Source organism: Triturus cristatus, chromosome 2_2, assembly GCF_964204655.1.
Source record: "Triturus cristatus chromosome 2_2, aTriCri1.1, whole genome shotgun sequence".
Classification (NCBI taxonomy): Eukaryota; Metazoa; Chordata; class Amphibia; order Caudata; family Salamandridae; genus Triturus; species Triturus cristatus.
In genome coordinates, this window is record NC_140582.1 from 845,905,175 (window position 1) to 845,917,947 (window position 12,773).

Consider the following 12,773-nt stretch of genomic DNA (forward strand, 5'->3'; position numbering starts at 1 on the left):
TTATCTTTCTTATTCACTACTCTGGCGTAGCAAAAATGGCGAGCTATTGTTACAATGATAAGAGCATTCATCCAGAATGCAAAGAAAATTCCTAACTCCTTCTAAACCTTAAAAACAGCCTAAAACAATCTTCTCTTACTTTCTAAAGCAGTGTGAAAATGCACACAGCCACAACATACCTTTCCTATACTGCCTTCTGTGAGCGCAACCCTTGCCTGTGAACCAAATCAAAGTCCATGGACAGTGGAATCATATCTAGTATGTATCCATCACAAAGTCCCTCTCAGCACAGCGATTCCACTCATTAGTTGCAGGCGTAAACGTGGCTTTTTCGATGTGTGAGTTGTTGTAGGCCAGAGAACCCCTGGTATTATCCACCTGGGTCTCTTCCCCTTTTTAGTTGGCCAGCAAATGAAGGCCTTCTGTGCATTGTAGGGCGCACTTCGAGATTGTTACTAAAGCCTTTTTTCTATATCCTAAAATGGTCCATCATATCCATTGCAGCTTAAGCACCACCCCATTTTCTCCCAGGTCCCTAATTACATTTCTGTATCTAGAATTGGCCCACGGATTTCTCCTGTGGCAATGCCCCCCTCCTGTTACTTAATCCATCCCCTGTGCTTGCGTCATATCCCTCACATCTTCCTGCCTGACATCCTGGAAGATCTAAGACAGCAGCCTCCAGTACTCGACCTTGGGCCCATTGGCTTTGCGCATGAGTCTGGTCCTCCATACTGGCGTGGAAGGGGTTTCTGGTGCTTAGCTCCAAGATGGACAGCCTTTCATAGGCCGTTTTTGCATGCCGCTGGCTCACTGGGCGGAATGAGAGACATTCATGTGGTTTTAACTCTGGAACGTTCGAAGTCCATCAATGCCACCTTTCTTTAGGACACCGCCGTTGGCTCTCAGCTGTACTTCTAACCAATGTGTTGCCCTTGCGCCAAATACACTGCTGCCCCCACACTGCCCACTTGCAAAGCTAAAGGTTTAAATGTTGCACTCTTTTTCACTCATCAGACTGTCAGGTGAGCAGAGTGGACCGGATTAGCAGTACTCCATCCAGTAACACCACACTGCCTGCCTCTTCAAACGCAGCCTTTACACAGCAGCAGCTTTACTAGAGGTGTTGTTTTCATGTCTGGTCAGTGCTGTAAAACACTACGAACACGCTTCTCTGCTCAAGTCTGAAAAGGTGTTCATGCGGAAAGGAGTACGCGATGTTGAAATGGGAAGGCGTTAATGCTTTGGTCTGAATCACGCGTCCGGTGCAGGTGATGCTTTCTCTTAAGGTCGCGAATACTGTAAAAGCTGAGTCAGTGAGTTAATTCCATCAAAAACTCACATTTTGCCCTCCCAAATGTATTGTATACATGTACCGGTCTCCTGCAACCTGCAGACTTCCACCAGAGGCATGGGCTGGGAGAAGAACCTTGGGGCTGGGTGGACATGATAGCGTTCTGCTTAAGCATGTAGGTGCTCGAGGGGTGGGAAGGGGTAACTTCTTAGGTCCCTATCATCCAGTAGGGGGTGGAGTTTAGGAGCTGAAGTGAGTTGGATCAGGTGATGATGCATTGTTTCGACCTTGGAGGCAACATCTCCCCTCCTTGGTCAAACAGGAATAAAGATACTTGTCTCCTATGCAACGGAGTGCCCTCACCCCTCCAACTACAATCCGTGGGCCCGTCCAGTAGACCCTCTGTTAAAAAGCGGGTTCTGATGTGAAAATGATGATCCTTATGCGCAAGTCTAGTTTTAAGTCCTTTATTAGGTTTTAAGCATGGAGAATGAAAAACCCACAACCGCTCATCCTGGTGTTCCCGCTGCAACTGTCAAACTTGCAGAAGCACGAGAACTCCAGTATGAATGGCGTATGCAAATCACAACAGCGCCCGAGAACAGGCGCGCGACATAGACAAATTGTCCTTAAAGGAATAAGGACAATTTGTCACCACAACACCCTCTCCTTTCCACCACATTCAAGGTGTCCATTTAGCTACCCCATAGCTGGGTTTCCATCCTTGGTACTCCAATGCCTCTTCCCTGCTCACTCCCTTCGTAGGGCCAGTTGTCACAGATACAACTTTGTGGTAGATGGTAATGTTATTCTAAGGAGGTGCAAAGCATGTTGGAACGCTCTCCCACCAGTTATCAGCGGGGTCAAAGGCACATCCGTGAGAACATAAACATACACTTTTCGGGAAGTGCCAGACATTGTGTTGCATGCCTAACTGTGCCAGGCGCTTGGTGTACTGTAGGGGCCCTGGTGCCACAGCACCTGCTGCACTATTAATAGCTATGCCCCAATCAAACAGAAAAAGCAAAAACTGACTCAAAACATAACCTCCCAATATGCTTTGACAAAGACCTCTGCAGACAATGTTTCACAGATCCATAACAGGGTCCAGCTGGCGGCTATCCTATGTAATCCATTACTAACAATGCACACTAGTCTATTCAAACCTCACAGCCCACTAATAAAATATATATATGTAAATATATATATATATATATATATATATATATATATATATACATATACATATACAAGGCGCATAGCTACCAAAAAGGTTTCCCAGCGCCGCAATACAGGAAAAAAATACAAGTAGCCAAGCTAACCACAATCTATTGGTTGAATAACCACGCCTTTACATGTCTGCGAAAATTGCTGAAAACAGTTTCCTTCCTAAGAAATAGAGGAAGGGAATTCCAGAGAAGGGGGCCCAGATAAGCAAAGGACCGACCACCCAGACGAGACCGTTTGATCCTTGGCACTAAAAACTTAGCCTGAGTAGAGGAACGTGGAGGGTGGATATATATATATATATATTGCAATAAGAACAAATCACTTCTGTTCAGGCCGAGTACTCCAGAACCGAACCGCCATCCAGTTCACTCGAGTGCTACAGGCCGTACAACTGGTAATGAAACACTTTAAAGTCAACCACAGACATACAGAGAGAGTCATCGTACTCGTCCTCCGCATTAACATATATCGCTCCTTCGGCAAGCAGTACATTTTCAGATTATGTCTTGTATACGATAAATGCTGGGGGACTCATCCACCGCACGTGGCCGAGGGCCAGACTACATTCAATAATTCGCAACCGACAAGAAAACCACAAACTATTTCTAAACGCTCGCCCACGATGCCAGCTAACCTCGTTCACGAGTAGCGTATTTCATCCGACAATTAGCAATTCATTGCTTTTCCAGGCCTCCACCAGCAAGCCACTGCGTGAACACGGAATTACCACACTGCAGGTTCTGATGGTGTATTCCCACAAACACCTTGTGTTTGATCCAGTGTGGAAAATGTAGTCAAAGTGACAAGAAATATTTCAGGGTTTGATCCAATAACCGCAATTGGGATCTGAATAGGAAGCCTCACCGGTTTCTGTTTTTTCATCTAAACAGCTCACCAGGTGCAATTTCCAAATGCGCGCGTTTCTACTTTCCTTTCAGAAACAGAGCGCGCGCCGTAAGCAGTCCGCGCGCGCCGTCAGGAGTCCGGGCCCGCCCTCCCGTGTCCTCCACTTCAGCACAAACCCAGCAGCACCTGCACGTGCTCCACAGGGGAACACTGCGTGGGAGAGCACGTACAGCAAGTCCTCGCAGCTTTATGCTCTCGGCTACGCGTATTTCCAAAATAAATAATTGGGCCTCGGCGCTGCAATTATATTCCCACGCAGGCCAGCTTGAGAGGCGTGTATGTGGGAGCAGGCTAAAGGCGCGCGCTGGTTCCTGCCGACATTCAAGCCTTAGTCAGCAGTATATCTTAAACAATGGCTACCCCGGACACTGCACGTGACAGTCAGACACTCAGGGGCAATGCAGTCATGATAAACAAAACGTAAACACCCACAAATACTTACATTTTTCAGCTTTCTGCTGTAGTCTGTGCTCCTGGGGTGCATGAAAGAAAAAAAAGAATATTGCATCACACAAGGTGCAACTTGTTAGGTATATTTGCATAAATCAAACATTGCAAGTGAATGTATACAGTATGTGCATCCTTTTATAGAAATAAAAACACTCTAGCTTGAACACAGTGATAGACAAGGGATCCTACTGGTATAACAAATACAGAGGCTTCTCACAAAAGAAAATGCACTCATTCAGTGAATTATATTCAAAACATTATTCAGCAACAACCGGACCTTAAAGAGATACAACATGGCCTCACTTCTCTATGAGTGATCTCTTGGCATAACTGCTGCGTTAAGAACTGCACCCATAATGCAAAAATGAATAGATAAACAAAACATCTTTATGACAAAGAAAAAAATATTAATTACTATAGCCTGGACGTATATTTAGTAAGAATTGTGTTTTTTGCTGCACACAAAAGATCTCCCCCTAAAGTCAACCAATTAGGCATGTTAACACCACCTGGCCAAAATAGTTTTCTTTAATGCTTGAAAACTGAAATAAACCACAGACAGTTTTTATCTTTTGCAAAATGGCTAGTGTCACCCATAATTTTTTATTCACCTGAGCTACAAAATACATTTTTGCTTAAAAATCCCAATTTTTCAGAACACGAAGGGTTATTTGGCAAATGAAGCAAATCCATACCTGCCTGGAAAATCCATGCAACTGAGTAATTCTACACTGCCCTCACCATACCGCTGTTTACATGACTGTCTTGCACATTTTCTGGGGCACATACTTTCCAATAAGCCACGTTGCTTATTCACAGAGGCTAGTTCATACAAAATTGTTCCCAATCTGCATGTAGAACAAGCATTGGCATAGCCAATAGGTCTCGCCTTTGGGACCTTATAAGTGTTTAGCCATGCAACAGTTGCATAACTAAATACTTATAAGGTCCCAAAAGCGAGACCTATTGGCTATGCAAAGCGGCGTGCGGCCGCGAAAGTGAAAGCGATCACGATCAAACCCGCCATGAAACCGAAAGTCATCGCGGTAAAGCGAGGCCCGCGCACATGCACTGTAGCTCTAGGCTGGCCTGGTAGCACTTTTTGGAGCCCTCTCAATAAGTCTCGCCAGACCAGCGCATGCGCTGGGTCAGGCGAGACCTAAAAAGGAGGGCCACTCCAATCAGTATCAAGAAGAAAATTAAAGATTCTGAGGTACAGTTTATAGAATTATAGAGGGGATGTATCAATATTGCATCTGTTTCCCACCAACACCGAGGCGACTATGATGCCGATTGGAACTTCAAAGTGGAAACTTCATCCTCCACCAACTATTTTCTGTTAAGTATGCATCCCTCACAGGTAAAATCCTGTAAGCTTATCTGACAGATCAGTTGTGCAGAAGGAGATGAATCAAAGGGAAGCCATACACAAAATGGCCTTCACACCCTCTGCATAGCCATCTCTCCCTCCCCTTCCAGGCCTCGGCTATGCTCTATATTTTCTATTAGAGAGCAGCCACAGGTGAAGTGCTGGCATAAGAATTGCTAGCAAACACGACAGACTTCCATCTCACACGCAAATCTGTAGGTTAGAGAGAAATCTACAATGGCATACGACACCTATCAGTTCCTTGCCTCGTTTGGGTTTGAAGAGACTTGGGATAAGAGAGGGGACATGATATTTCATTACAAGCCATTCCATTGATGCTTTCATATCTCTGCAGTCAGGGAGTTAACCACGTTCCCATCACTTAGCTCAAGTTTGAGAAGACTTAAACAAGGTGGATGAGAACTGGAAAACAGTTCCTTCTCCATGCTGACATCATAGCAATGAAACAAGTTTTGCATATTGATGCTGGGTCGCCACCACAGCAAAAAACTGATTTGAGTTGCTCATTCATGATAGCTACTTTCTATGGAAGCCATGCACACCACAGAAAGATCTGTAGGTCTTTCCAAACCTACAAGAAGCATATTTAGAAACCTCACCAAGTCTATCATTCCACTCCTGGTGCACAGAAATAGTGTGTTGGCACAAGATGCGTCCTACATATTGAACAGTTGCAAGATTGTCTGGTGAACCGTTCACATGAGGCTACTTTAACACTCAATCCAATATCTGCAATGAGAGACTAAGCACTGTGCTGGTAGTTGTAGAAATCACTATAAACAAGGAACCCATCTGCTATCAAGATGGCCCAAAGGCATAGAGTGAATATATGTTTTTTTGTTCAGCTCCATCGCCGTCTTATGAATACGCAGAAGTAATTCCAACAACATGAGTGCTAGCAGGAGGGCCAGGAATTGGCCAAACATTACTTTGTACCAGATCATGAATCCAGATGCAGCGAATGCTTGTAGGAAAACATTCCCAGATGACGCCATGTCAGTAATGAAACAAGGTCCAAATCCTGGCTTTTATTTAACAAACTAAATGATTCTGGAAGCTGTAGTCTTGATTCAAGTCAATGAAACCAATTCGACTGACGAATACAATCACACTGGTTTGTAAAAGGAAAGCAAAGGACTGGGGAATTTTATAGCTGGTGACAAGGAGTCATTTTGTCACCTTAGCTAAATTTGACCCTCACTTGTTCTTAATAAGGAGACACGTCAAAAGACGCTTTGAGAATAGTTGGAAAGGGTAAGAAAATAAAAGCTTCAACTGCATAATAAGAATTGACTCATTGCAGATCTAACTTCGGAAACAAACAACTTGCCAATCTTGATATATCCCACCAGTAGCAGTAAACATATTCTTGGGCACATAATTAAACACCATCACACAAAGATAACAGAGGAAAGGCTAATATAAACGGATCCCTAACCTACAAGGCAGAGTCAACTTAATTCTAATTAATGTTATTAAACCTAGGGTTGTAAACATAAGTAATGTACAAAAATGTGACATTGCATTATTTGCAGTCGATTTAGAATATATAAAATATATATAGATATTATTAAATGGAAAGAATAGCATGGGCCTTCACCAATGTCTTAAGTACCACACATATTCAAATGCTCACTAAACCTCTGTTACATTTCTCCTCCCTAATCACGGCCATGTATTATGGCCCCCGCAACAGCATGGAGAAAGCCCCAGGACTTCACAGCATTTGAAGGGGAGAAACAAGTCTACTGTGAGATCCAGGCCACTCAAATACCTGGACACTATGCTCTAATCGAGTTAATCGATATCTGAATTTCTACAATCATCAATAAGGATGCAGTTCTTAGAACAAAAAACGAATACATGGGGAAGCGCAAATGCCAAGCAGTGAACTGATGAGGGAGTTCAATGCAATGGATTAAAAGAGAGGTAAAGCAATTACTAACCGAGTAGGATGACCACATTTGCCATGGTGTCAAGAGCGGTAAACACAAACTAATAAAGGGAGCAGCTAGTGAAAGATGTCACATTAGGTCACAAAATCTAATCAGGCATCATCAAACAAAGGAACATTCCGAAATGCCCACTGCTGGTCATTCGCAGTGATGCAGGACTGGGTGAAGAGAAGTGTTTTTTCCCTCTGCATTGCATGACTCCTTTGAAAAATGTGCATTAAGGTGCCTGTTAGAAATGGGGGTCTCTAGTTGGCAATGGCTGGCCACTGTCCAAGTAGGGACCCTTCTTCCTAAGTCAGAGTAAGCAGTCTACACCCTTTGACAACCCCTGCTCAACCCTGTGGTAACGTAGCACGAGCAGCTAGGCTTATCTCAGAGGCAGTGTGTGAAGCATTTATGACCATACACAGTAATATAATGAGAAACACTACAAATGGACACCACTCAAGTAGTTATGAAAATAGGTATTTTTATATAGACTTAATCACAAGACCAATAACAGTAAAAATCCACAATACTATAAAAATATAATTACTTTAGAAATGCTGCAAGGAAAAATAGTTCAGGATGCACAAAATGATGTTTAGTTCAAGGCAGGGGTCTCTGCGACCCTTTTACTCACAAAGTATCTGGTTCCTGGAGCAAAGCAACAAAAATGTCGCTAAGGCGTTGTAGCGATAAATTTCCTCACGCTAACCAGCGATGCGTTGAATCCTTACCGCAAGGGAGGATGATGCGCTGGGTTGCGGGCATGACAAAGCGACAAACTTACTCACGCTAAGTCGGTGATGCGATGAAATCCTTGCCGCGAAGGGAGGATGATGCACCGAGCCTGTTGCGTGTGCGATCTTGCTGCGTTGACAAAGATGGCGCTCCGCGAGGAAGCGACGATCCGGATTCGATGCGGGGAAAATGGCGAACGCTCGGCGTCCGCGCTGCGATGATCCTGTTGCGATGATTTCAGATAGCGGGCGTTTTCAGGCCCGCAGACAGGTGCTGCGACGATCTTCGGATAGCGGGCGCTCGGCGACAGCGGAGCGGCGATTTTTCTCACGCTCACCAGCTGCAGCGGCTCGCTAACGGAGGTTAGCGACGATTTTCAGCGCTCTCTTCTCAACAGTAGAAATAGAGGTCCTGGAACACACAGGAGCCTCACCTGCAGATAGTAATCCTCGCTGGGAGGAAACAGGAGGCTGATGATGGAGTCTGATGTGCCTGAGACTCCAGCAGGAGGCTAGCTCTCTTCTAGCCCTTGGGTGATTGCTGTAGCACAAAAATAAAAGTCCAATCAAAGTTCTTTTCCTCTTCTTGAAGTCCAGTAGTAACAGCTGCAGGCCAGTCCCAGAAACAGCACACAAGCACAAGGACAGTCCTTCTCCTGCAGATTCTTGTAGTCCACGGACAGAGGTTCTTCTTGTTATCCAGGAGCAATACAAATTGTAGGGGTTTGTGCACAAATATTTATACCCCCCAAAGTCTTTGTTCTTAGGGGTCCCAAGCCTCTGAACCCAGCCAGAACCAGTTTTGCCCAGCCCTGGAGCACTTTGTTGATCAGGCTGCATCCTTCCTTTCAGAAAGAGGGGGTCTGCCCCAGACGCACAGTGGGAGGTGGAGCCAGCTTTCACCTTGCCAGGCACAGCCCTATTCAAGTGCAGGAGCTACCCCTCCCCTCACACCTAGGCAGGTCGCTCTATTCAACCCAGGTCTGACTCAGCCTGCCCTGTCCCTCCAAAACCAGACAGCCAATACACATAATAGCAGAGCAACTGGAAGGCTTAGGCAAGAAAGTACCTATACTCTAAAAGTGGTAGTTTCAAACCCAGAATATAAAAATAACCTTCACTAAAAGATGTATTTTAATATTCTGAGCTCAGGCATACTAGATTCGTTTTTCTACCATGTTCTGTGGGTCAGTTAGGACTATAGGATGTAATAGCCCAGACCTCCCATTCTGGCCTATGGAGAACAGGTAGCCTTACAGTAGTGAAAAACGAAATTGGGTGTAATTCACTACTAGGACATGCTACATACAACAGGGCATGTCCTACCTTACACATACAATGCGCCCTATCATAAGGGGGGCTTACATGATGCCAAGGGAAGGTTTAGGGGCTGGGAAGCGGGTGCACTTCACAGCCAAGATGGCAGTTCTGGACTGCACGCAGACACTGCAGTGGCAGGTCTGAGACACACTTTACAAGCTGCTTCTGTGGGTGGCACAAACCAGTGCTGCAGGCCCACCAGCAGGATTCGGTTTACCAGCCCTGGGCACACACCGGCCATGCTACTAGGGACTAACAGGTAAACTGAATAAGCCAATCATGGATGTACCAATTCATATGTCATCTTTACAAAGGGAGCATTCGCGCTGCGGCACTGAATGGCAGCGGCACAGCGCCCAGAGCATCTATAACCAGCAAAAACAGAGGAGACACAGCGAAAAAAGGAAGGGAGACTCACGCCAATGGTGCCAGGTCTAACACGCGTCCCCTCCAGCTGAAATGTGGGGAGAACTACCCATCCCCTTGGAAGTTCTCTTCACTAAGGCGGAAAAATCTGGACAGACCATCAGCATTGGCGTGTTCTGTACCAGGGCGATGTTCCACCGTAAAGTCCATACCCTGTAGGGAAATTGACCACCTTAACAACTTGGGATTCTCACCCCTCATCTGCATTAACCATCTGAGGGGCCTGTGGTCTGTCTGCACCCGGAAGTGAGTCCCAAAAAGGTATGGTCTCAGCTTCTTCAGTGCCCAGACCACAGCAAATGCCTCACGCTCAATTGCACTCCACTTCTGTTCCCGTGGAAGTAACCTCCTACTGATGAAGGCTACGGGTTGGTCTAGTCCCTCCTCATTCATCTGTGACAGAACAGCCCCCACCCCATGCTCTGAAGCGTCTGTCTGGACAATAAATTCCTTAGCAAAGTTGGGCGCCGGGAGCTCGGGCGCTGTACACATGGCAGTTTTGAGGGCATCAAAAGCTTTCTGACAGGTGTCAGTCCAGTTCACAATCTTGGGCTGCTTCTTGGAAGTCAGCTCAGTCAAGGGGGCAACGATGCTGCCATACCCCTTGACAAACCTCCTGTAATAACCCGTGAGTCCTAAGAAGGCCCTCACCTGGGTCTGGGTCCTTGGGGGCTCCCACGCCAGGATGGTTTCAATCTTGGGCTGTAGAGGTGCCACCTGGCCACTCCCTACCTGGTGTCCTAAGTACACCACCGAACCCTGCCCAATCTGGCACTTACTGGCCTTGATTGTGAGGCCTGCTCGGCGAAGCGCCATCAACACTTCCCAGAGGTGGTGTAAGTGGTCCTCCCACGAGGAACTGAATACTGCAATGTCATCCAGGTAGGCGGCACTGAAATCCTCCAGCCCAGCCAACACCTGATTGACCAACCTCTGGAAGGTGGCAGGGGCATTCTTCATTCCAAAGGGCATCACACGGAACTGGTAGTGCCCATCTGGGGTGGAGAATGCGGACCTCTCCTTTGCCCCATCAGTTAAGGCGATCTGCCAGTACCCAGACGTTAGATCAAACGTGCTGAGGTACCGGGCAGCCCCTAACCGATCTATGAGCTCATCAGCTCTGGGGATGGGGTGCGCGTCGGTCCTCGTGACCGAATTGAGACCTCGATAGTCCACACAGAACCTAAGTTCTGGAGTGTCACCAGGCGCTGCAGCTTTTGGTACCAAGACCACGGGGCTGGACCAGGGGATGCTAGAGGACTCAATCACCCCTAGAGCAAACATTTTGGAGACCTCCTCCTTGATGTAGGCCCTTACCCGGTCAGTCACTCGGTAAGCCTTGTGCTTGACAGGAGGACTGTCCCCGGTGTCCACCTCATGGACGCACCAGTCAGTGACACCAGGCACCAGGGAAAATAAATCAGGGAATTGCCCCAACAGCTGGCGGCAATCTAACTGTTGCTCAGGGGTCAGTGTGGTGGAGAGGACCACACCCTCCACTGACCCATCCTTTTCTCCTGCACACAGGAGGTCAGGAAGAGGCTCACTTTCCTCCTCCATCCCTGCATCTGTGGCAAGGAGCATGCCCACTTCAGACCTCTCAAAGTGGGGCTTCAGGCGATTCACATGCAGGACCCGCAGGGGGTTCCTGGGAGATTTAAAGTCCACCAAATAGGTAACTTGACTTTTGCGCTCCACCACCTCAAAGGGACCGGTCCACTTATCTTGGAGCGCACAAGGCTCCACTGGGGCTAGTACCCAAACCTTCTGACCAGGTTGAAATTCGACCAGAGTGGAATTCTGGTCGTGCCAACGTTTCATCTCCTCCTGGCTGGCTTCCAGATTTGCCTCAGCAATTTTTCTGAAACGCCGAGTTTGGTTCCTGAAGGCCAGGATGTAGCTAAATACATCCTGGGGAGGTTTCCTGGGAGATTGCTCCCAGCCTTCCTTGACCAAACTCAGAGGTCCTCTTACCGGATGGCCATAGAGCAGTTCAAAGGGACTGAACCCTAAGGACTTCTGTGGCACTTCACGGTATGCAAACAACAGGCATGGCAAGAGGACGTCCCACTTACGCCTCAGGGGCTCTTCTAGGCCCATGATCATGCCCTTCAAGGTCCGGTTGAATCTCTCAACCAGACCGTTACCCTGGGGGTGGTAAGGAGTGGTGAACTTGTAAGTCACCCCACACTCCTTCCACAGGGACTTCATATACTGGGAGATGAAGTTGGTCCCCCTGTCGCTCACCACCTCTCTGGGGAACCCCACACGGGAGAAGATCCCCATCAGTGCACGTGCCACCACGGGGGCCGTCACTGTCCTGAGCGGGATGGCTTCAGGGTACCGGGTGGCATGGTCCACCAAGACCAGGATGTACCTGTTGCCCATGGCTGTCTTGGGGTCCAGAGGCCCCACAATGTCGATGCCCACTCGCTCGAATGGGGTGCTAACAACTGGGAAGGGTTGGAGTGGGGCTTTGATCTTCCCCCCACTCTTCCAACTTGCCTGGCAAGTCTCACAGGTCCTACAATACGTATCTGAACTCTTGCGCATCTGGGTCCAATAAAAGTGGGTGACCAGCCTTTCAAAGGTCTTAGTCTGCCCCAGATGTCCTGCCAATGGGATGTCATGAGCCAACCCCAGTAGGAAGGTTCTGAAGCACTCGGGTACCACCAGCACACGGGCTGACCCCGGTTCAGCAACCTTAGGCTCGCTATACAGGAGACTGTTCTCCCAATAAATCAGATGTGAACCGGACACATCACCTGCTGCCTGGGCTGCAGCCTGTTGCCGCATACCCTCAAGAGAGGGGCAAGTTCTCTGCTGTTCACAAAACTCCTCCCTGGTGGGCCCCCCTTCCTGCTGCCACTGGCTCAGCTAGGTCCCCCAGGTCGGTACTCTGCTCCCCGGTAGGCTCCAGGGCATCCCCCTCAGGGTCTGCTCCCTCCTGGGCCGTGGGAACCAAGGGGGCCGGTTTCCCGCGCACCCTGCCCCCTCCCTCTAAGGCAGGGACCTGGGCCATATTCTCAGGCTCCAGGTCTTTCTCAATACTCTCTTTGGCTGCCATGGACCGAGCGGTA

The 12,773-nt window shown here is 47.7% G+C and overlaps 1 protein-coding gene across 11 annotated transcripts in view; it reads right to left on the reverse strand.

The window, feature by feature from the left end:
• The window catches only part of LIMCH1 (LIM and calponin homology domains 1), an 860,130-nt gene that overhangs the window by 345,902 nt on the left and 501,455 nt on the right, over positions 1 to 12,773 (reverse strand). For all 11 annotated transcript variants that reach the window (XM_085642190.1, XM_085642189.1, XM_085642188.1 and 8 more), the window contains exon 5: positions 3,873 to 3,903. In XM_085642190.1, the coding sequence (XP_085498316.1) occupies positions 3,873 to 3,903 (31 nt within the window). The remainder of the gene's footprint in view (positions 1 to 3,872; positions 3,904 to 12,773) is intronic.